This window comes from Hippoglossus hippoglossus, chromosome 13, assembly GCF_009819705.1.
Source record: "Hippoglossus hippoglossus isolate fHipHip1 chromosome 13, fHipHip1.pri, whole genome shotgun sequence".
Taxonomy (NCBI): domain Eukaryota; kingdom Metazoa; phylum Chordata; class Actinopteri; order Pleuronectiformes; family Pleuronectidae; genus Hippoglossus; species Hippoglossus hippoglossus.
In genome coordinates this window covers 1980462-2004850 of record NC_047163.1, presented here as the reverse complement: position 1 = coordinate 2004850, position 24389 = coordinate 1980462, and the positions used below count along the sequence as shown (strand labels likewise).

The window sequence follows — 24389 nt, the reverse complement described above, 5'->3', positions numbered from 1 at the left end:
TCCGGGTCGAACAAAACATAACCAATGGTTCCTACCCGTGGACTAAATAGGTTCCCACGCTGAAATGTCACCGCTAAAACAAATTAAATATTATAACATAAAAAATATCTACAAATTAAATCAAATGAAAATAAAGCAGTTGTGACCTGATGGTGAATCTTAAAGATAAGTAACAGGAAGCAGCTAAAAACGACATCCGGCCCGCTGGGGGCAGCAGAGGACTCTTGTTCCGGTGAAGCGAGCAGAGCACTGTGAACTGTGTCCGGACATTTCTGTAAAATAAATAAAACCTCCGGTGAGTAAACAGTGAAATCAGGAATCTGCTGAATATCACAGGTGAGACTCACATAATTAAACATAATGTTATGATCATATTCATTCATATTTCTTTATTTATCCTGTAAGATCAGCCGGGGGCTAGCTGGTGTTAGCTAGACGCAGCTGTAAACAATGTAAAGCAGCTTGTGCAGGCGTCACTAATACAACTAAGTCAGTTTATTTAACTATACTTTATATATATTATTTATGTATTTATATGTATTTACTTATGTGAAGCTTTGAGAGTTAACAGATGCAGCTCCAGGTCCTAAATTATCACAATAACATGTATTTATATGGTTTAGAAAAGTCTTACAGGCATTAAGTCCTAAATAAATGACATTAAATGTATCACAAAAGTCTTAAATATCATTTATAAAGGTCTGAACTGTTTTTACAACCAGTCATAGACAGTAATGTCATGTGTTTGTATGAGATCTTAGCAAAAACTGTCACCTCTGATATAATGTTAAGGACAGAAGATTGAGTCCTGTTAAACCCTTTGAGGCAAATGGAGAATACAGGCCATAAAAATGATTAAAAATAAATACAAATATTTTGTAAATCAACGTGAATTGTTATTTAAAAATCTAAAAGTCTGGCAGCTCAGGTTGCAGGGATCTACTTTCTGAGCTGCTTTGTTTTTCACTGTGTCTCAAACTGTCCTTCTCCTCTCAGGCTCGTCATCATGTCTGGTCCGGCAGTGCGGGTCAGCATTGAGTCTTCCTGTGAGAAGCAGGTGCAGGAAGTGGCCCTGGATGGAACAGAGACGTACGTCCCTCCCCTGTCCATGTCCCAGAACTTGGCAAAGTTGGCACAAAGAATTGACTTCAGCCAGGGATCGGACTCCGAGGAGGAGGCTGTGGAAGGCGAGCACAGGGACCGCGAGTGGGGCAAGCAGGAGCAGCCAGAGGAAGAAGAAGGTAACGTGTGGTCAAGAGGAAGAAGCAGAGCTAGATTCTGTCAATCTGACTGACGCCATCAATAAATGATCAATCATCAATTCAGTAGGGGCTCAGCTAAGTTCATGTTTAAACTACAGATCAGAAGTGTCTCTGTCAAGCTCCCTACTGGTCAATACTTTTCTGGACTTATTGAAAATGTGAAAGAGATGTTTTGATGGAGGGAAATCAGCAAATATGGTAAATTACAAAGTTTAATATCACTGAATTATTAAAATTTAAATTAAATTAGGAAAGCATAGAGACTATTGTTTGTCACTTACATCACTTTCAGCAACACCGGTTTCCAACAGTCCAGTTTCCATGGCCCTGCTAATGGATGGATTCAAAACAAAATCTACTCATATGAGAAAAGATTGATAGGGATTCTATATTTTCTTTGTTAGAATAAAACCTTATCATCGGTTTCTGGACACAGGCACAGTGAAGTTCCAGCCGTCTCTCTGGCCCTGGGACTCGGTGCGGAACAACCTGCGCAGTGCTCTGACCGAGATGTGTGTTCTCAATGATGTGCTCAGCGTGGTGAAGGAAAAGAAGTACATGGCCTTAGACCCGGTGTCTCAGGATCCATCAGCTGGGAAGGTAAACTGCAAAAGAATATCACTGTCAACGTTTACACTGAACCGTCTTTGGTTCATGACTCTAAAAGGGATGTGTGCACCTTCTCTGGTAACCAGTTAGACACACACAGTTTTAACTCTAACATCAGCATGTGGCCCTTTGTTTAGACTCCCCAGGTGTTCCAGCTGATCAGTAAAAAGAAATCGTTGGCCATAGCAGCACAGCTCCTCGTGAAGGGAGCAGAGAAACTCACAAAGTCAGTGGCAGAGAACCAGGAAAACAGGAGGCAGAGAGACTTCAACTCTGAGCTGCTGCGACTCCGCTCACAGTGGAAACTACGTAAAGTGGGAGACAAGATCCTGGGAGACCTCAGCTACCGGAGCGCAGGTGATAAAGCCTCTTATGGATGCTCAGTCAAATCTGTCAAAGGCTTTTTGTCTTCTATAAAGTAACACAGGAACACGTTTTACTAGTCCAACCCCAAACTAATGTGTTTTAAACCATGTATATACCCATCAGGTTCCCTTTTTCCTCACCACGGCACGTTTGAGGTGATCAAGAACACAGACCTTGATCTGGACAAAAAACTCCCAGAGGACTACTGCCCCCTTGACGTCCAGATCCCCAGTGATTTGGAGGGATCTGCTTATATCAAGGTGAGAGGGAAACAAGAGTTTCAACATGTTTCAGAAAAAATTATTTAGAAATAATATCTTTCATTTTCTCTTTTGTACAATTTCATACTGCTGTAAATTTGTTTGACGACTTCAGAAACATCTTGTTTTAATAGTTCTCTTTATGTCTTCAGGTGTCCATCCAGAAACAAGCTCCAGACATTGGTGATCTAGGAACCATCAGCCTGTTCAGGAGACCGCCAAAAACCAAAGCTGGTATAGTTCACTACATAAAACACGATATTTCACATCCTCCATCATACTTTACCTTTTAAACCTGGTTGAGCAGGTGCTTGAATCTGTTCCTGTCAATGTATCAAGTCTCTGAGATTTCCCTGTTCCCTCCTCCTCCATGTTCTACATCTTAATCTTCTTCCTCACCTGTTCTCTCGGTTTCTCTCCCACAGGTACCCAGCTGTGGCATGTGAAGCTCGAAGCAGCTCAGAACGTTTTGCTGTGTAAGGAGATCTTCGCCCAGCTGTCCAGGGAAGCTGTCCAGATCAAATCCCAGATCCCTCACATCGTTGTGAAGAATCAGATCATCTCACAACCTTTCCCAGGTCAGAACATCACAACCTCAAAGATTCAAAAGCTTCAGCAGCGATGGAGTCTTTGTTTTGTTGAGTGTTTATGAGAAGATCTGTATTTGTCGCAGTAAAACACAGACCGTGTTTCAATATGTGGCTTCTTATACTCTTATACTGTAGGTTAAGTATGACCACTGAAGCATGAGCTGGTTTGATCACTGCAGCTGTCTGTGCTTTGTTCCAATAGTTCTACAGTAGTATCATACTTTTAAATGTAGTCGATGTTCATCCAAAGTTCCAAAGCTCCTGATTCACGTATTTAGCCACATATTTGCATTTTAATTACAATCATCAATCATCACTGGACTCTGGAGTCAGCTTTGCTTTTTCTTTTCTGTATGTAAACGTTTGTTCCTGTGCTCCTCCTGCTCAGGTCTGCAGCTGTCCATCTCACTGTGCCACTCCACGGGAGATAAGAAGAACCACCGCACGTCTCCAGAGAAACCAAAACCTGACGACCACCTTTACGTACTGGAACACAATCTGCATCAAATGATGAGAGAGGTGAGGCCCTGAAGTCCCTGCAGCTCATCTGAGGCTCTACCAGCTCTTTGCAGATGTGTCGTATCAGCACATAGGTTAGAGGATGAATGACAAGAAATCCAAACACAGGAATCACAAATATAGGTTTTGAAACAGTGTCGTCGTTGTCGTACAGAGGTCGCTCTAAAAAGTCCTTTATCCTCCGGGCTACACATTTAAAACAGGTGACAGACGACTTATCCTGCAACCGTTTTTAGTTTTATCATTGCTCTGTGCATCGAACAACCTTGTTTCTGTTGCAGTTCCACAAGCAGCAGCTGAGCTCTGTGGTGATGCCGCATCCTGCGAGCGCCCCCTTCGGACACAAACGCCAGCGCCTGGCGGGACCAATGGCGTACGACAAAGCTGAAATCTCCAGTCTGCAGCAGAGTGAGGGGCTGCTGGAGAAAATCATCAAACAGGCCAAACACATCTTCCTACGTAGCAGGTAATCTCATTTTCACCATCTGTGATTTAGGTTAGGTTATTTTATTTGTACCTGGAGGTAGATTTGTTTTGCAGCAATAAAAAGAGAAGGCATCCATCCAAACACAGTACAAATTATACACACTGACAGAAGACAAGAGACAAAAACCAAGACAAACGGTGTTAAAATGCATTATTATCAATTGGATAGGGACAAATGTGGCTCCAGGCTCATCTGAGGCTCAGCAATCAGCCGACTGGACCAGTTCACCATCTGACTCAGTCTGTTTCTACCTTTTAAAGACAGGTCACCAAACCATGACACCAAAGACAATGATAAGACAGACTCAATAAAAGCATGATAAAATAGTGTCAGCAGGGTTTTGTCAATATTAAAATAGGACTTTTTCCTTAAACGGTACAAACGCTTGTGACCTTTTTTGCTTCAAAGTTCAGTTCGGAGTCAACAATAGTCCCGAGGTATTTATAGGATACACATTCCACAGTTTGACTTCGATAAAAGTGTCTTGTGTGTGGTTTTCTAAAATCAATGACATATCCTTGGTTTTTGAAATGTTAAGTTGGAGGAATGACTCCTCGCACCACTGAACAAAGTGCTCAACAACAGGTCCATGGCTGTTTTCATTTGCCTGAAGTGGACTTTGATTGATAATTTTTAGTATTTTGTTATGGTGGTGTAGAATATATTCCACTGAATGATTCCCTGTACTCTGTTTACTTCTATGTAATAATTCAGCAGAGTTAATGTTTGTATCTGTGATCACCAGGACGGCGAGGACCATCGACAGCCTGGCCAGCCGCATCGAAGACCCTCAGATCCAGGCTCACTGGTCCAATATCAACGATGTGTACGAGTCCAGTGTCAAGGTGCTCATCACCTCCCAGGGCTACGAGCAGATCTGCAAGTAAGAGGAGACGGAGATGAACGAGAGAATCTGCTCATATAATAGATGTGTTTCTGAATAATTAATAAATTCAAATAATGGGAATTTAAAGTTATGAAATGTCATGGAAATGGAGGCTGTCTGTGTTTTTTGAAATTAGGAATAATCTTACGTGGCTGTAAAACTATGTCTTATTTTTATCTTTATGTAATTCTACTTGGTCTCAGCTGAGGTTGGATGTGTTCTGTGTGCTCAGGTCCATCCAGCTGCAGCTGAACATCGGTGTGGAGCAGATCAGAGTTGTGCACAGAGACGGACGTGTCGTCACACTCTCACACCAGGAACAGGAGCTGCAGGACTTTCTTCTGTCACAGGTACAAAGGCTGGTGGAGCAGTGTGTGTGTGTGTCTGTGTGTGTCTGTGGTGCATTGAGCTCCAAACAAACAAGATTAACAATACATATGTTACAAGCTCATTTCCATCTGCAGTAACACAACACTAACATCTAATTCATAAAAACACACACACATCAACATACTTCATTGGAACAAACAAAAAACATAATATAGATGTCAAAGTTTTAAATATAAAGTTATAAAAACAGAAACTTGCATTAATGCTGACGAGACTTAAAATCCTAGGGAAATTTGGGTCTGTCAGATCGACACAGAGCTTATTCCACTCTGTAATAGTTTTGGAGGAAAAGGTGGATTCTGAGTCGTAACATCTGATCCTGACTCAGACGTTGAAGCTGTCGTCTGTGTGTTCATGTCGTGACAGATGTCGCAGCATCAGGTGCATGCTGTGCAGCAGCTGGCCAAAGTGATGGGCTGGCACGTCCTCAGCTTCAGTAACCATGTCGGCCTGGGCCCAGTGGAGAGCATCGGAAACGCCTCCGCCGTCACCGTTGCTTCCCCCAACGGAGAGTACGCCATCTCAGGTGAGACGGGCGAGGCAGCTACAGTTGCTTCAGTAGTGTAAACAGAGTAGAAGAAGAAAATCAAGATTAAATATGCTGGTATTAACATGGAGTTTTGTCACTGATGTGAATGTGTGTGTTTGTGTGTCTGTTCAGTGCGTAATGGCCCAGAGAGCGGGTGCAAAGTCTTGGTCCAGTTCCCGCGCAGCCAAACCAAAGAGCTGCCGAAGAGCGACGTGGTCCAGGACGGCAAGTGGAGCCACCTCCGAGGGCCCAACAAGGAGGTCCACTGGAGCAAGATGGAGGGTCGCAACTTTGTCTACAAGATGGAGCTCCTCATGGCGGCGCTGACGTCCTGCCCGTAGGTGACGCCTCCGTCTGCAGACGCAGCGAACAGGACCACGACTCCCACAGAGAATCAGCCACAGTGTGTGAAACTAGTAGAATCAGACACGTGCTAGTAATGTGACATTTTAATGTGTCTCCACCTCCACTTGTTCTTTATCGATGTGACGTGCGAGTGTAGGAACAGTGAACCTCAAACTATTTGATACAGAATAAACAGCAACGTCAATCAGTTTGTGTTTGTGTTGATTTCTCACGTCATCATAAAAACAACTTGTTTCCTGAGGGCCAACACCATTGACTGTAAATAAAGATGGACGACGTGACGGCTCCCAAAAGCGAAGCCAAACCACGTGGGTGGCCCCCTAGTGTCAGGCTGCAGTATAGGTCATAGACCCTTTCTCCTCTATGTTAAAGGGGACATAGCATGCCCATTTTACCACAAGTTGATATGGTTCCTTGGGGTCTTAATGAAATGTCTGTAACATACTTTGGTCAAAATACCACAAGGATCATATAAAACAGCCTTTTTACCCTGTATAAAACAGCCCTCCACAGAGCGACCTGTTTTGAGTGCCTGTTCCTTTAAATGCAAATGAGCCAGCTCCCCCCTCCCCCTCTCCCCCCATGATTTTAAACGATATAAATTACATATTTTATATGATATAAATGATCAAATATGCATCCCATACTTTGTATTCCCCTTCTGTTGTCCTGGAGTTTTAATTTTCCCAATCACATAATTAAATGTCCCCCTCTGCCCCCCCACTACAAGCACACAAGCAGACAGACAGAGAGAGAAAGAGAGGTGGGGGGGGGGGGGCTATGAAGACCATCATTTACCCCCGAACCCCGACATTCAACGGGTACAACAACAAGCGGAGAAAGCAGAATCGCGGGCTGACCTTATATATACAGTCTATGGGGCTGACCAGCGGAGAAATGCACGTCCCGTGTGAACAGCCAGGCGGCTGCGCGCTGGAGAACGCTCATGAGACATGAGCCAGATACCCACATTAACCTGTAGAAGCACTAACAAAGTGGAATTTACATGATATGTCCCCTTTAACAGGTGGGACATTGACCAAACTAAAATAAATCAAACTACACAGAATAAATGTTTCTCAAGATGATTGCTTTTAGTTCTTATAACACTGATGTTTGTTCATGTTTGGATTCATTTGATTCTAATAACACAGGCTGGGACATCATGAAGGCCACGTGAAGAACTCAGCTAACGTCCTCGGACCTGCTACAGTTTCATAATAAATCCCAACGTATTTTTACTCGTCACTTTCTATACATTTATTTGTTTGAGGCCATTGATATCAACACTGATCACCACAGAGTTATTTCACTTTACTTTTTACAAACCACCGAAGACCTGAGAAGTTTTCTGTCATCGCTGATGAGTCATCGTTCTGTCACGTTTGGATGAAGGAAGAAAAATCACACAATACTTTTCCTTAGACAATAAATACAGTTTGTATTTTTTCTAATTTCATGAGTGAAATATTTACATTTAGCAGTTACATTTAAAAAACAACAGTTGGGTGTTTGCAGCTCTGGTGAGTTTTCATGTTTGGTTCGAAGCTCAGCGCGGCGTCCGTCAAAGAGGCTGCAGCTCCGTCGCGTTAGTTTCTGCAGAAGAGACGACAACAGAAGTTCAGTGACCTTTGTACTGGAACACTCCCACACTGAGACACAACACAGGACCCAACCCACATCACACCCACATGATGAATGAAGAGTGAACTATGAACGACTGGGTAAACAAACCTCTCATACATATGTATTATAAACTTATTAAATAATTCACTTATGTATAATGTTATTATTTTAATATCCTGCTGAATATTTTGTATCCACTAGTTTGAAATGTAGCTACAACATCTACATCTACAAACTGGACAAGTTTATTTGATCCTTAGTGCAAAGCTCTAAGGATCTTTGCACGTTATCTTAGTAACATCTCGAGAGAATTCTTTAAAATTTGGCACAAAAGTTCAGTTCGACTCACGGACTGACTGATTAGATTTGGTGGTTAAAGGTTAAAGGTCACAGTGATGTCACAAATCGTGTTTTTGGCCTCTTGACCAATTGTCACTTGGACTCAAAGATGAATTGATCCAAGGTCAGAGTGACCTCATACATGTCGACTGAAGCTGCTCTGGTTGGCGGAGGCACACCTCATGTAGTTTTGATTCATATTAGAATATTAGTCTTGGAAAATGCACTGAATTATTTAAAATGCTTAATGTGTAGAAACTGAGCAGGATGAAAACTCCACATTTTACAAACAACTCCATCGTTCATAAGAGTGCATCTTGTTTGGAGGCAGCTTCTTACCTGGCATCTGTCTCCTGCGTCTCCACGCCACAATCCTCCTGTACGCCTTGTCCAGCAGCCAGATGAGGAGCATGAGCAGGGCGGCCACACAGGCCAGAGCTAAAGCAGAGACGGACAAATACTGAAGATCCTCGTACAGCGCCTCTGGAGGACAGAGACACAGGAGAACAATCACCACTAAACACAGGTGAATAAAAAAGCTTGTGAGAGGAGATGAGGTGAAGCAGCAGCATGAAGACGATCAACAAGTTCCAGTGTTGAGAAGAATTTACACATTCTTACACATTCACGTAAATATATTCCTGATGAAGTCTCTTCAGATCTAAAGGACGTATTCCACACAGAGCAGATTTCCATGAAACTTGGAAACGTGGTATTGGTCCGGGATGAATTCATTTGGGTCAGGGGAAAGTTTTCCCCATTTCCCCATGAAGTAATAAATGGATCTTGATACCTGACACATTAAGTGAAGTGATATCTATGAGTGTGTGTAACTTGGTGCAGCCTGATTGGATTGAGGTTCACTGTTGGGTCTTGGTGGAGCTCCGCTCTCTACTGAACAACATGTTCTACCTTTATTTACTCAGGTAAGTTTCAGTCAGAGCCTCCTGTGCAGGAGCAGCTCCACGGAGTCACAGTTAGCTCACAGGAGGAGGCTGCCCAGTACGACCACAGACCTGCTCCCCACTGGAGCCGCTGGGGGTTAAAGGTCATGGCAGAGTGGGGGGTGTAACAGACTGTGTATAATCCCTGGTCCTGTGTCTGAGGCTGAATGAACCCTGAGAGTTTCTGTACAGGGGCTGTGCAGCATGTTTTAGAAGTTGTTGCTGACAAGACTTTGAATAAGTCTCGTCCCGTTTATTACGTCTTATTGAACATTTACTTGAACCCAGGCCGCTCAGGTACATTGGTAATGAGGGAGGGATTTATTCCTGCAGTCCAGGGAATCAAACCAGCGACTTACTAATCACAAACTGGCTTTAAACAGCGACTGTCATTTATATACCCCCCACTGTTACCATGATACTGTTGAGCAAGGCACATTTGTTTGCACAACATACCGAGGCTGTTATTTCATATTTGAATTAGGACGATCAGAGCTTTGCTAATTGTTTACTAGTCTCCAGATTTACTTGTGTTGAGGCTTCTGTGTTTGTTCTGGTCTGATTTGCTGTAACTTGAATCCAGGGACGTCAACACAGGGTCCATGCTGATCTGTTCAGTTGTCTTTGTGTAATCCTGCTTACAAACAAACTTAGTAACCGATAAGGACGAAAACACAACCTCCTGAGCAGAGGTAAAAATTAAGGGGTCTGAAAAACCTAAATTATTTGTTTGTCTTTGTTTAATAAATCCAATCTGCGTCCCCACAGTCCACTGAGTTTAGTGGAACTTGGTTGAGTAGGAATCCAGACATGGGTGAAACCTCCATATGGGTAAAAATGAAGAAATCGTTTTCATACAGAATCACTTTCACAGAAGCCCAGACTCAACTCACCGTTCACTTTCAGGACAAACCCGGTGTCCTTGCTGCTTCCTTCCGTTTCTGTAACAGTGATCACGTAGTATCCTCCGTCCTGCAGCCGCAGGTCCGACAGGCCCATGGAGCCATTGTCGTAGGACTGCACTCTGCTGCTGTAATCCACCGTGATGTTGGTGTACGCACCGGGCTGCCAAGTCCCTATGGTGCGGCTCACCGCTCCTGACATAAAGTTCCATTGTATGGTGGGGACCCCGTCGCAGGAAACGTCCACTGAGAAAAACACGTCCTCCTGCACTGACCTGGTGAGGCTCCTCTGAGGAGAGTGGATGGAGATGGCTCCGGCTGGAAGGAGAAGAGATTTAGAGTTTAGATTCACTGTGAACAGATGAATACACATGAATGCAGCATGAACACATTCTATTATATCACCTGACATTACAGTGTGTGACACAGTGCAGCTATAAAAAGAAAATCTTTTACCATGACACAACTCGTTTGTGCTGTTAGTGACTCATTTGCACTAAATTCCTTGTCAGTCAGAAATGTGCGGTTCTATTCGCTTCTCTGACAAATGACAAGTTGTTCAGCGGAGGAATGAAACTCGTCGGACGAGCTGAGTAGAACACATTTACAGTAAATGCAGTTTACAGAACTGGCCTCGTCTGCTCCGGCCACAGTTTAACAGACGTCTCAAGGAGGTTTTCACGAGGGATCTGCTGGTGGTTTGTTTGTTCTGATGAAACACAGCTAAAGAATTCCCCCAGCTCTGACTCAGACAGGAGAGCGTGTGGGAAACACTCCTCTGGTTTATTTAGTTCCTCAGAGAGTTTTACAGAAGATTCTTCACCAGTTCCTGTTCCTCGAGGATTCAGACTCTCCAGCAGGAGAACCATGTCTGTTTTTACTCTTAGCCCTGACGAGCTGTGAGATTTACTTTCACCTCGTGTATCTAGTCCCGAACAAATTAAACATTTGCCGAACTCAAACCACAGCAGAATATGTCAGACTCTAGAAGGTGTGGTGGATTTTCTTACCTAGGTCACAGATATATGATGCAATGCTGAGAAACACAGCAACATCTTGTACATCCCAGAGCCTGAAATGCCTCATTAGAATCACACAGACATTGGTCAAACCGCAGTGGAAGAATCTCCTCCAGGTCGTCTCACATCCTGCAGCTCTGTCTCCTCTCCCCCTTCTCCTCCTCCTCCTCCTGTTGACCTGTTCACAGGTGAGAAATCAAACCGAGCGCAGGTCACAGACGTGCTGGAGTTTCTCTCTCTCTCTCAGGACTGAGCTGGAGTTCGTTCTCCTCGTACCTGCGCAAGTTAGTGCCAGCCCGCACCGATCAGACAGGTTCAGCAAGTGATCACTGAGCAAACACAAGGGTTATGTGATCACACACGCACACACGCACACACACACGCACACACACACACACACACACACACACTCTCACTCTCACTCTCACTCACTCACACACACACACGCACACACACACACTCACCCACGCACTTAAAGGAAGACAGCTCAAGAGTGAACAATTCAAATCCTTCTCAGTTTACTCAATGCCTCCTGCCCAACACACACACACACACACACAGACACACACACACACACACACACACACACACTCACTCACCTTTGTTTACGCTGACAATTGCCAAATGAAACCAGGATAGTTTGAATTAGTCGGAATTCATGCTGTGACACACCTGGTTAAACATGTCAAACAGGAAGTGTGTATTCACGCCACAGAAACAAACACACACATTTAATTCTTTGCTCGTGTGTCGTAACTGGGTTATTACATATTACAGACTTTTTTATTCCCTTCAAAAATATCAGCAATGAAATGATTTTATATTATTTCAGACTAAAACATCTTGGTGTTTTTCATCAGACTGAAAAAAATAGATGTTTTAATATTTCATGGATCTTGTTGAAACAAATCACAGATATATTTAAAGGAAAGATATTTGTGAGTCTGAACTTTGGCTTTATTGAATTCAAGGGACCATCAAAGATGTGTGACACTTCGAGTTGTTTGTATCTGACTGAATTCTCTGAAGACGACTTTTCTCACAGGACACGATGGAAACAGAAGCTCCTCAGTTTACAGCTGCTTCCATCCTGTCGACCTGGGAGGTGGATTGATTGATTGATTGATTGATTGATTGATTGATTGATTCTTCATCATTTTTTTTGTCCTACTCAAAGTTAGTTCTTCATCATTATTATTAAATGAATCTGTAACTCAGACTTAGTGAATTTAGGTTCTATGAAATATGAACTCGTCGTCTGGCTGGTGAATGTCACAGAAATGGAAGTAAAGTGAATCTGACAGAATCTTTAAACATGTTTTTAACTGTTCAACACAGGCTGAGCGCTGCAGTGACCACTGATCTCCACTAGAGGACACCACAACTATAAAATAATCATTTATTAATCCCAATGTGGGATAGTTGGGTTTTTAATTCAGTCTAATTACAGAGTAAATGCAGAAATAAAAAATAAAATAAAAAATAAAATAAATAAAAGATAAGTCAGAGGTGCATCCTCTCCAGATGTGATGAGGTCGTGGTGTAAAAGTGACGAGGCTGTATGGAGGCATCTTAAATCTGTAAAGAATAAATCACACATGCTGGTGTAATGGATGAAGTTTTCATTCTGTGTGACCTCTGCTAAGGAGCTTATGTTTTCACTTGTGTCAGTTTGTTCGTTTATTGGTTTGTTTGTCGACAGGAATATGCAAAACTATTCAAATCCTCCATGTTCGGCCTCCTACCTGAGTCCAGGTCACAGTAATGGATCAGTTATATAACAATAAGAGTAACTGTGATAGACATGATGTGACTGTAAATAAATTCACCGACTTATCAGTGAATTACTCCAAATCCAGTCACAATAAATAGAGTATAAACCATTTTGATTAAAGATAAATATATAAATGTGTGACAGTAAACTCACACGTTCTGCTCAGTAAAACCACACCTTTAAATAATGTGTCCAGTAAACACCTGCCCAGATGCCTCTGTTCATTCTTTATCAACAAGACAGATCTCTACTAAAGTCAAACTCAGCCCGAAACACAATCCAACCTTAGTGTTAAACTGAAATATAAATGAATATTAGAATAATAATCCTCTGTGGGGTTATAGATATAAATCAACTCACTGTGATGTATGTAATAAAAAGCTGGTAACACAAGAGAAGCTGCCGGGTGAACAAACCTCAGGGTATAAATATTTCAACGGTTACGGTCACATAAAAAATACTCATATATAATCTTAATAATACGTCCTTAAGGTAAGTGTGAAATACTGAGCCACTGACTTCAGGTGTTTCCACCGCACCTTGTTTTGAGAACAACACACCCATGGGTGCTCTGATGGGCACAAGTGTGTTTGTTATTTAAATAACTTACGCGCTGATGGGAAAATAAACTTGTGTCACACAAGACAATTAACTCTTAAAATACAGGTCAAAAAATTATGTTTTCTATAACTGAATCCTAGATAATAAATTGGTTTGACTCATCACAGTGAAGCTTTAGAATGAAATCACACATTGAAGTGTGAGTCACACCATGGACGGTGTCATGTGTCAGATCCGTGTGTGATTCCTCAGTAAAATGATCCTCTGGTGGTTGTGTGATCTCTGTGTCGTCTTTGCTCCCACAACCACAGCAGTGAGGAGCAGGCGTTTCCTCTGGGGAGGGGGAGGAGCACAACCATGGTAACAAACACCATCACCACCTCCTCTGGATCGTTGCAACTCTACACCTGAGCAGCAGCAGCTCCTCATACCTGAGGAGCAACTTGTGGAAGCAGAGCCAGTCACACACACACGATGGAAGGTGGACGGACACTGGACAGCGAGGAGCCAAGCAAAGACCAAGGGGAGGAGGAGGAGGAGGAGAAGGAGGGGAGCAGTCTGGACTGGCTCATGAGAAAAGACCACATAGAGATTACTCCTATGGATTCCAACGTTTTAACGTCTAGGTAACAGGTTCTGCAGGGGAGGAGCTGCTGTTTGATTTGAAACACTTCAGTTATGAAATGGTGCAGACTAACTGCTGAGATAAAATGGCATTTCAGCCTTTGGGGACTGTTGAGTTTCAGGTTACGTGTGTCGAGGTAAACAAGCCTCAGGAAGTTTAAAGCTTTTTATCTGATCACAGGCTGGATCATGTTCTCCTGTGTTTACATCACTTTTCACTCATTGTGTTCAAAGACCACAGGGTTTTGTGTCTGAATTCTTGGAAAACTTGACTTGTATGTTTCTCCAGTGTTGACAACGTCTGCAGCCTAGCGTTCACCAGGGAGCGAGTGTTTGAAGCAGCATCTCAGGGGGACACAGCTCAGCTTCACGGCCTGCTCGACTACCTGCGACTTCATGATCTACGACTTACGAGCCCAGATTACACAGGCAAGTAGGAACAAGAGCTCATCCTGTTTTTCTGTCCTGTAGCTGTTGAATCAGTGCACCTGTGTCATCAGATATATTTGCGCACTGTGGTCGAGACTGTTTGTGGCTGTGAGTCAGTGGATAGAGACGATTATGGATCTTCTGTGTAGCACATGCAATGAAACAATATTAAACCAGAGGACGCGCGATGTGAATTCTGTTATTTGGTTGATAAGAAAGAACCAATTAAATGTTGGATTTTCTTTCCTTTACATTGCAAGATAAAGCTTTATTCAATATTTCCGTTGATTTCTCACAGATTAATTAATTGATCTTGATGAAAAAAATCCAGGTTGTGTAGGGAACCGATAACTATGAGCGTGTGCAGTTTGTATGTATTTTAATGTATCTCATCATGTTTGTATCCTTCAGATGAAACGAATGGGAAGACGGTGCTCCTGAAAGCTTTGCTGAATCTAAAAGATGGAAAAAATGACACAGTTGAAGTTCTGCTTGACGTAGCAGAGAAAACTGGAGATTTAGAAAATTTAGTCAACGCGTCTTACAAAGATCTTTGCTACAAAGGTAAGTGATTTTGATTTGGATTAAAAACTCCTTGAAACCTGTACATGAAGATTCTGTAGACACGATAACAAGCAGCGTCTGTTGCACTCGTGTCCATCCTGATCCCTCACACGTTTCTCTCTCTGAGGTTTCGATGGTTTTCTCCTGGTAATAGTTTGTTTTTGGTAGTTTGACTCTTGTTGAGGGTTAAGCACAGAGGATTTTGCACCTTGTTAAGATCTATGAGACAAATTGTGTTTTGTGAAAATGGGCCGTACGAATCCTGTCACATCACATCTGTCATGAGTTTGTGCACAAAATTCTTCAATCAACAAGGGACAGCCTGTAACAACCAACCACGTGTCACAGGTCAGACGCCGCTGCACGTCGCCATCGAAAGAAGAAGCTTCGACCACGTGAAGCTGCTCGTCCAGAAAGGAGCAGATGTGCAGGCCAAAGCCAACGGGAAGTTCTTCCAGCGCAAAGCAGGACTGGGCTTTTATTTCGGTGGGTTTTTACTTCCCATATACATTTTCTATCCCAGCTGTTTACGACCGTACTCACTACACTCACCTACGTCTGTTTCCACCAGGAGAACTTCCACTGTCGCTGGCGGCCTGCACCAACCAGCCCAACATCGTGTCCTTCCTCATGGAGAACCCGTTCAGAAGAGCCGACCTGGCCGACAGGGACTCCCAGGGAAACACCGTCTTCCACACCTTGGTGGTCATAGCGGACAACACCACAGAAAACACGGAGATGGTCGCGAGGATGTACGACGAGATCCTCGTTCAGCACAACAAACTAGAGAAAACAGAAAAAGTGAAGCTGGAGGCGATTGAGAACAATCAGGGGTTGACGTCTCTGAAGTTAGCGGCCAAGCTGGGAAAGATCGGGGTCAGTGTGTTTTCAGATTTACCTTGACACCATGTTCGTGTACCTGACCCTGGGAAATCTGTCATACGTGTGCAAAGCATGAGAACACAAACTCATGATCTCCTCTCTGATCTCCAGCTGTTCAGACACATTCTGCAGCGGGAGTTTGAGGATGAGGAGATGAGGCCGCTGTGCAGGAAGTTGACAGAATGGGTCTACGGGCCGGTTCACTCCTCGCTCTACGACATGACTTCCATCGACACCAGCGAAGACAACTCTGTGCTGGAGATCGTCGTCTTTGGGAGTGAAATTCCGGTTAGAAACTCAGTTTAAGTCATAATGAAATTTACATGAAGGTTTACAACACCACGTTATATTCTGGTATGTTCATGTAAAGATGTACGACACCATGGCTCCTCAACCCAAAGCTTCTCTATCGCCCACTACTGGCTGGCTGCAGTATAGGTCATAAAAAAGCCTCCTCTATGTTAGTAGATGGGACATGGATCGAAGTAAAAAGTCGAGTAGAAAGATGGCTAAGGATGTGATAAATGATTTGATAATAACGAATTTTGTCAGGAGCAAAAGAGTTGGAGACGCTGCTAAATCTAAAAAACACATATGTATAAATTTGGGTCGCAGAAGCACACTTTCATTTAATTTCTCATGAGACATGTGAAATACTGCTGTGCTTTTAATGTGAAACTGACCTGTGACCTCAGAATCGTCCTGAGATGCTCCAGATCGAACCTCTCCGCAGTCTCCTCCAGGACAAATGGGACAGATTTGCTTCTAAACTATTCTTGATGAATTTCTTGGTGTATGTGATGTACGTGATCATCTTCACCACCGTGGCCTACAACAGAAAGGTCGGACAGGTGAGTCTGAACCAAAAGCTTCTCTCAAAAAAGGAAAAACGGCATTTCAGCCTGAACAAGTTTCAGCCTGAACAAGTGAGTATTTGCCCTTTTCAACCTGCAGCCACCGTTCCCCATCGAGAACGTCCCGGTCGACGGCCTGCGCTGCACCGGGGAGATCTTCTGTGTCCTCGGAGCCGTGTGGTTCCTCTACAAAGCGGTGAGGAAGTGGGATCTGGTGCAGTTCACACAAAGAGTCTAAATTAATTTAAAACTTATCATTATCATTATTTTTTCACTTCTAAATTCATAGATAACCATTTTCAGGAAGAACCCTCCAAACTTCAAGGCTCTTTACACAGATGGATTCTCTGATATTCTGTTGTGAGTATAGCACAGTACAGTACAGTACAGTATAGCACAGTACAGTACAGTACAGTACAGTACAGTGAGTATTTCCTGTTGATGTGATCGTCTTCTCAATGCTCCGCTCTGTGCTTCACTCAGTTTCGTGCAGGCGATTCTTCTTCTCGTCTGCACGGTCGTGTACATCTGTGGGCGGAGGGAATACGTGGGCCTCCTCGTGCTCTCGCTGGCTCTGGCCTGGATCAACGTCCTTTACTACTCAAGAGGCTCCAAACAAATGGGGATATACAATGTCATGATGCAAAGAGTAAGAATGAAGTTGGTTTCATATACGTAGTTACCAGCGGTATCGGAGTGGTTTAAAGGTTTTATATACAGTATTCATGCCACTAGAGGGCGCACTCTGGTGTCTGGGCTCAGTCTTGATGAGGGTGAGCAGTTCTAACATCTGGATGGAGCTCGGAGTAAAACCCCTGCTCCTTCATGTCGTCATAAGGGGACAGTTGAGGGGTTCAGATATCTAATCAGGATGCCTCCTGCATGGGCGCCTTCCATTGGAGTTTTAGGGGGCAGCCCCAGGAGGAGACCCCAGGGTAGACCCAGAACTCGCTGGACTACATATCCCATCTGAGCTGGGGACACCTCAGAATCCCCCAGGAAGAGCTACAGCGAGACATTAACACTTTACCTTGCCGAGCCCTGATAAGTGGAGATCAATGAAGGAGGAATGGAAGGAGGCAGCAGTAGAACCAAAACAAATGCTTGGTCAGTCTCAAACCCTGATGTTCTCAGCCAGGTGTTGCCCACACTGTCTATAGGTGAAGTGACAACTAAACACACACCTGAACTGGATCAGAATCAGAATCAGAAGTATTTATTCTGATTCTGATTCTGATGCTTATTAACATGGGGAGGGGCAATGGTTTTTACAGGGAGGGGGGGGGGCTCACATACCTTCACATGAACATGTTGCTGAACCACAAAACAAAGAATGGAGAAGCTCAGGTCAAACCAGGAGTGTTACTGAATATATCCATCTTTACATAGAACATAGTTGTTGGTTGATGATTCAAATTTTACAATCTCATACACTTAATAAAATCTGTTTCTCTCTTAAGATGATTCTTGGAGACATCTTACTCTTTCTATGTGTCTATGGAGTCTTGCTATTTGGATTTTCTGCAGGTAAAGTTCCAAAAGTTATTCCAAAGTTATTCGGCGTGTGCAGAATAAAGATTTTTCAAGGTCAAGACGCCCGATTTACATTTTCTCCTTATCCACAGCCATCGTTTCTCTCATGGATGACACTGCTCATAAAAACGATTCAGTGCCTCGTGGAAGGAGTTTCGACGTCGAGACGTTTACGTGCAAAAAGCCGAGTTACAACGACATCCGCTTTACAACACTGGAACTGTTCAAGTTCACTATAGGAATGGGAGATCTGGAGTTCACCGACCACGTCCAGTATAAAGAAATTTTCTACATCCTGCTCATCTCGTACATTGTCCTGACTTACATCCTGCTGCTCAACATGCTCATAGCACTGATGGGCAACACAGTGGATAGAATCTCCAAAGAAAGTGAAAACATCTGGAACCTGCAGGTGGGAAACCACTTTCACTTCAAATCTTCTGTTCACATGTTGATCTCTCAAATTCAGGATAATTCTATGATAGAACCAACACAGAAAATTGAGGTTGCCTGTACTGAAGCAAAATGCAAACAGAAAATACAGCATATATCTTGTGTATTCTATGTTTGTGTAAATCACTCACATTTTGTCGCACGTCCTCAGAGAGCATTTACGATTTTGGAGATGGAGCGAACTGTGCCGAGGGGCCTGAGGAGCAAACTGTTCACCGGAGAGACGAAGATGGTTTGTCCGAGAGGCCAGAAGGACGAGCGTCGCAGATTTTTCAGGTAAACCAGAAGTGAACATGTCCAGAGGTGAGAAATAACTAAATCCTTAAAATACCGTCAGGACCATATAAATGAGAAATAAGCGACCAAAAGTTCAATTTGGATTCTTCTGATGTGTCGTCCTGCTGAATTAAAAGAATCCACAGAAGTTTGGAACAATTTCACTATTGGGAACATTTACTGTGAATAATAGTTTCATTTAAACAATTTAAAATCTAAATTTAAACACTGAAGTCCATGGATTTTCCAGTAAACAGGAAATTATATCTATATTTTCAATGTTTTGCAATTCAAACTAAATCCTAATTACCTCCATTGTGTCAAGAGTAAACAAGGAACAAGTGTTTTTTGTACATTTGGTGAACTGACCCTTTAAATCCTTTAATATCACTTCATGAAGATTTAATCATGTGAAGTGTTTCTACAGTTTCACATGATCCGAGTCTTCTTCCACTTCAGGGTGGAGGAAATGAACTGGAGACAGTGGAGGTCGCATCTCGGTGGGATCCAAGAGGAAGACCCAGGAAATGACATGATGCCGCCGCAGCCTCACAACCCGACAGGTCAACACACACACACACACACACACACACACACACACACACACACACACACACACACACACACACACACACACACACACACACACACACAGTCTCTTACTACTAAAATGTCACTAATGAGTTTCCATTTAAACTTTCAGGGAACATGTGGAACCTGAGTCCACTGTTGGAGAAGATTCGTACCAAACGTCGCCAGCCACAGAATTTCAGCTTTCCCTAATGATCCCGACCCACAACCCCCCCCCCCCCCCCCCCCCCCCCCCCACACACACACACACACACACACACACACACACACACACACACACCCCACACACATAAAAGAACAAAAACACCAGTGCAAAAGTTTCATGTGGAATATTGAGTTGCCTCAGTGGACTCTTCAGTCTAAAAAGGTTTATTTTAAGATAAAATGGCAGCTTTTTTATATCATAACATTTCCTAAAAGAGACAGGAATCTGGAAATACTGTATATATACCATTAATTAGTTATGATTATAGGGATAGAACTTTTATAATTACACTTTTCTCACAGGACACAATTAAAGAGTTCTGTAAGTGAGACCAGGAGATGACGTCAGCTCACAGACACTAAATCCTCATTGTTTGTATTCACCTCAGAAGCAGAGCAGCCATTAATAAACTGAACAGCTCTCACTGTTTGTGAATAACAAACTCAATCACTCACTTAGATCCACTTGTTGTGTGATTGATTTACTGTATTTTTGAAGCAGCACATTAACAGTGGTCAAACATATAATTTATAAAATGAAACTGTGAATTAACAACAGTCTGTGATTAAAGGTTGATTGATTGATTGATTGATTCTTCATCATTTTCTTTGTCCTACTCAAAGTCAGTTCTTTGTCATTATTATTAAATGAATCTGTAACTCAGACTTAATGAATTTAGGTTCTAAGAAATATGAACTCGTCGTCTGGGTGGTGAATGTCACAGAAATGGGAGTAAAGTGAATCTGACAGAATCTTTAAACATGTTTTAATGATCTGAATTTTGTAGAAGGGATTATAACCATCTGTAGTTATTACTTTTAGACTGTTCCACCTTCTAAAACTACTTTGGATGGAGACATGTACGACGCTTGTACCTCAGGTCATTCTGAAGTTTTTATTCTGAGGGAATGTGGAGAGAAGGATGTGAAAGGACAGAGGTGGAGAGAAGGGTGTGGACCAAGCAAAAGACAATGATGACAATTAACGTTTACAGAACAAAACCTGTTTCCTGAGCGTGTAGGCTGTGTCCCAGAATAACATTGAGTTTCACCTTCAGTGTTTCACTGTGAGGTTTCTGCTCCACTGAGGATCACACAAACATTTTGAAAACAAAGGTCAAAGTCAACTTTATTCTGCTATGAACAGGACATAGACGGGATTGAAACATAGTACAACACAGTATGCAGTCAGAAGGTAAACAGTGGATGGGATGAGAGTAGTGCAAACCGGAATAGTGCAAAAATGGATTGAGAGTGAAAGAATACTTCATGAAAAGTAATGTAATGTAAAGTAATGTTTCGTTGAGCCATTTTCACTCCATTTCACTCCAACTGTAAAAAAAAAAAGGAATAAAAATCTGTTCTTATCAGTTTAATATCTGATACGTCCCCTACCCGGGGACCATATATTAAATTGATTTTTGGAACTGGGAGATGGAACAGGGGCTTGCTCCGTCCACTCCACGCATCGACCTGGTATTGCAGTACCTCCAGGACCGGTGCACCCCCCTCTCCATGTCTAACAGTAAACATGTTGTCACACTGATACAAGTCATGTGACTCCTGTACAATCACCTGTATGTGATAGTGTTAATAGGCTGTGAGCAGATTTAAATGCATGACTAATAGTATAAATATCAGGGTGCATTTTTCTGCATAATAGAGTACTTTTAAATTTAATACTTAACATAAATTTCCTGACTCTGCTTGCAGTGTTCCACTTACTTTTACTTGTATAAAACATAGTATTTTTACAGTGTGGTATTAGTACATGTATATTCTCTCTCTCCAGTAACCAGAGGAAGTACACATACCATCATGTGAGCCGGACATTGTGCCTGCCTCTGGCCCGGGCCACCTCTGAGACCTGGTATTTTGTTGTGGATGTCTCTAGCCAGGGTACAACCTACTGGCTTAGGGTGAGCAGAGTGGAAAGCTTCACCCTTCTGTGAGTGATATTTGATCAGATTACACAAACACACTGCAATAGCTGCTTTATGTATCATGTTGGGCTTTGCAGGGATCAACACGTGAGTTGTTGGTTTGTCTAACATGTTATTTTGACATTTGATTGCAGGATTTCAGATTTTACACAATTCTTCAGCATGCAATTACGTTTTTGCCTCACTTTCAACACGTATAATACTTCCCCCTTTTTTTTTTTTACCTTTCAAGTAAACCTTGTAATGTTGTCTTGGAATGTATCTCATCCCCCTTTACACTATAATAGATAGTAAAGGGTAACAGAAAGTTTTACTTCCTCTGCAAATAAAACACATCTTTTCTAATCAAACCCCTTCTAATTAACCCCCCCCCCCTCTTGCCCTTTCTCTCAGTACTTCAAGTATGTCTTTGGAGATGGGGTGCACACAGTGATTGTCAAGGTGAACTCAGAGGTGAACTTCCCCTGCTCAGTGATGTCCATCCCGGACATCCAGGTACAAGTATTTATTTCTACTGTCAGTTACACACAGAGAAACAGAGAGAAACACGTTGAAGAGAGTGTTGTTCACACTCCAGGACAGCAGGTGGCAGCAGTCAGGATGTCGGTCACTCACTACCAGTAAACAAAGAAACCGGAAGTGGTTCTATTCAGAGGAGAAAAATGTGCTTTAAGTTTTTTTAGTTTTTTCCTGAATTTCAGATGTGGATCAAACCTCATTTGTTTCAGTTTCATTCATCTTTGATTCACTTGAACTGACAGTTGAGCTGTTTTTAGAAGTTAAATGAGATAAAACACACGGTTTTAGTTCAGCCTTTCATATGTAAATACCACATTGCATGATGGGAGATGTAAGCACGGTTCATCACATAAAGAGTAAATAATGTCTGTCAGGTGTTGTACTGAACAGTATCGTGTGTATGGAGCTGCTGCTGAGTCCCAGCCCCCTGCAGCCGGTGCTTTAGTGAACGTAGTGATAGTCAGCACCGTCAGTCATGATGGTCTGTGTGTGAGTCAGTCCCCTGTCTGGGACCTGGACAACTCATACTTACCTGGCAGGGGAGACACCATGATCAAGAAGGTGGTTCACCCAGGGCGAGGCTCAGCCATTGCACTTCGGCTGTGCTGACCCCTGCGAATTCCTCAAATGTGGGAATCTCGACTGCAAAATTTGTGGTAGTGGGGGACTGCGTTCGCGCTCTCCCCTGATAAAGTGTCCAAGAGAACAATGAGCTGCTTCCACATGAGAGGAGCTGAGAAGAGGCTCCTCACACAATCAGTTCAGGAACCAGGAGACACATCACATCCACTGAGACTCGTTTCTGCTGCTGCTTCACAGCCTGTTTCCTCTTGTCTGAGCACAACTAACACACACTCACTTTACTTCCTCTTCCATCTCCATTGTTTCCTCCTGTTGAGTTACACACTGAAACATGGACATCACGTGTCCGTCACATTTCATTAGTACAGCTCATATCCACAGTTTGTCTCATGGAGCTTAACAAGGAGCCTCCTCCTCTGTTCTTCACCCTCGACCAGAGAGAGGAAAAACCACCAGAACTCTATGAACAGGGAAATAACGTAGAAAGCTCAGAGTCACATGTGAGGGGTTCGTCTCCCAGGACGGACACAAGAGCCACAGATGCTGAACACATCCACTAAATAACAGTATTTACACCAGTGATCAGAAGAAACACTTTGTAACATGACGGGAAAGTGTGTTTAAAGTATTTATACATGAGAACATGTCTGATAGAGATGAAGGGAGCAGCAGTGACTCATGAAGTGAGGAGTTATTGTCAGTAATGGTATGTTGATGAAACGTGTTGTTCACACTCCAGGACAGCAGGTGGCAGCAGTCAGGATGTCAGTCACCCACCAGCAGTAAACACAGAAACAGGAAGTGGTCCTGGGGGAGGTTCTAATCTCGACTGAGTCCAGACTTCAGACCTCTCACAGAGAGGGACTGTGAGGAGAAGGAGGACCTGACCTCCCACGTGTCTCCAGTATCGCTTCTCGGCCTTTTGGCTAAGATCAAGTGTAGTATCTGTTCTTATCAGTTTAATATCTGATACGTCCCCTACCCGGGGACCATATATTAAATTGATTTTTGGAACTGGGAGATGGAACAGGGGCTTGCTCCGTCCACTCCACGCATCGACCTGGTATTGCAGTACCTCCAGGACCGGTGCACCCCCCTCTCCATGTCTAACAGTAAACATGTTGTCACACTGATACAAGTCACGTGACTCCTGTATAATCACCTGTATGTGATCATGTGTTAATAAACTGTAAGCTGATTTACCCTCCATGTTACATATATGTATTTCATCATAAGCTGCAATATAACCTACTTTCTTCTGACTCTTCCTACTTGTAGAGTCGGTTGTTAATAGTGTGTCAACATTTTACGTTAAAACCTCAAAGGAAACCGAGAGAAGAAGAAGAAGAGGAAGAAGCCTCCGACATGTTTTCTCCTCGGTTTCATTCCAAAGACACTTTGTGCTTCTCTTCGTTGTGAAATCAGCTTCACACAGTTTGCAGCTAAAGGTTTTTTCTGAACACTTGTTCTCACACTTTAACGACTTGTCTCCACTGAATCTTCAGC

At 43.0% G+C, this 24389-nt stretch overlaps 4 protein-coding genes and 3 non-coding genes across 7 annotated transcripts in view; 6 read left to right on the top strand and 1 right to left on the bottom strand.

Annotated features, from left to right (window-relative positions):
* The window catches only part of LOC117773272 (spectrin beta chain, non-erythrocytic 1-like), a 750817-nt gene that overhangs the window by 619360 nt on the left and 107068 nt on the right, over window positions 1–24389 (top strand). The window lies entirely within an intron of this gene.
* On the top strand, window positions 166–6239 carry med17 (mediator complex subunit 17). The gene is made up of 13 exons (XM_034605096.1): window positions 166–336; window positions 997–1241; window positions 1699–1862; window positions 2009–2228; window positions 2361–2497; window positions 2650–2731; window positions 2923–3075; window positions 3476–3606; window positions 3888–4072; window positions 4839–4976; window positions 5212–5329; window positions 5736–5895; window positions 6031–6239. Exons 2-13 carry the CDS (start codon window positions 1007–1009, stop codon window positions 6237–6239), a joined length of 1932 nt encoding a protein of 643 aa, XP_034460987.1. The 5' UTR covers window positions 166–336; window positions 997–1006.
* On the bottom strand, window positions 7523–11482 carry LOC117773324 (V-set and transmembrane domain-containing protein 5). The gene is made up of 4 exons (XM_034605149.1): window positions 11086–11482; window positions 10067–10393; window positions 8569–8712; window positions 7523–7860 (listed from the first exon to the last, which is right to left on the bottom strand). Exons 1-4 carry the CDS (start codon window positions 11159–11161, stop codon window positions 7829–7831), a joined length of 579 nt encoding a protein of 192 aa, XP_034461040.1. The 5' UTR covers window positions 11162–11482; the 3' UTR covers window positions 7523–7828.
* LOC117773291 (transient receptor potential cation channel subfamily V member 1-like) lies at window positions 13816–20107 on the top strand. The gene is made up of 16 exons (XM_034605081.1): window positions 13816–14055; window positions 14343–14482; window positions 14894–15046; window positions 15395–15532; window positions 15618–15922; window positions 16040–16216; window positions 16624–16779; window positions 16883–16978; window positions 17072–17142; window positions 17266–17431; window positions 18243–18309; window positions 18408–18727; window positions 18920–19044; window positions 19504–19610; window positions 19748–19847; window positions 19925–20107. The coding sequence occupies exons 1-15, from the start codon at window positions 13904–13906 to the stop codon at window positions 19825–19827; spliced, it is 2253 nt and encodes a 750-aa protein (XP_034460972.1). The 5' UTR covers window positions 13816–13903; the 3' UTR covers window positions 19828–19847; window positions 19925–20107.
* On the top strand, window positions 21160–21349 carry LOC117773507. Its single transcript, XR_004615936.1, has one exon. It is a non-coding gene; the product is annotated as a U2 spliceosomal RNA (small nuclear RNA).
* Window positions 22826–22989, top strand: LOC117773554. The gene has a single exon (XR_004615979.1). It is a non-coding gene; the product is annotated as a U1 spliceosomal RNA (small nuclear RNA).
* Window positions 23790–23980, top strand: LOC117773506. Its single transcript, XR_004615935.1, has one exon. It is a non-coding gene; the product is annotated as a U2 spliceosomal RNA (small nuclear RNA).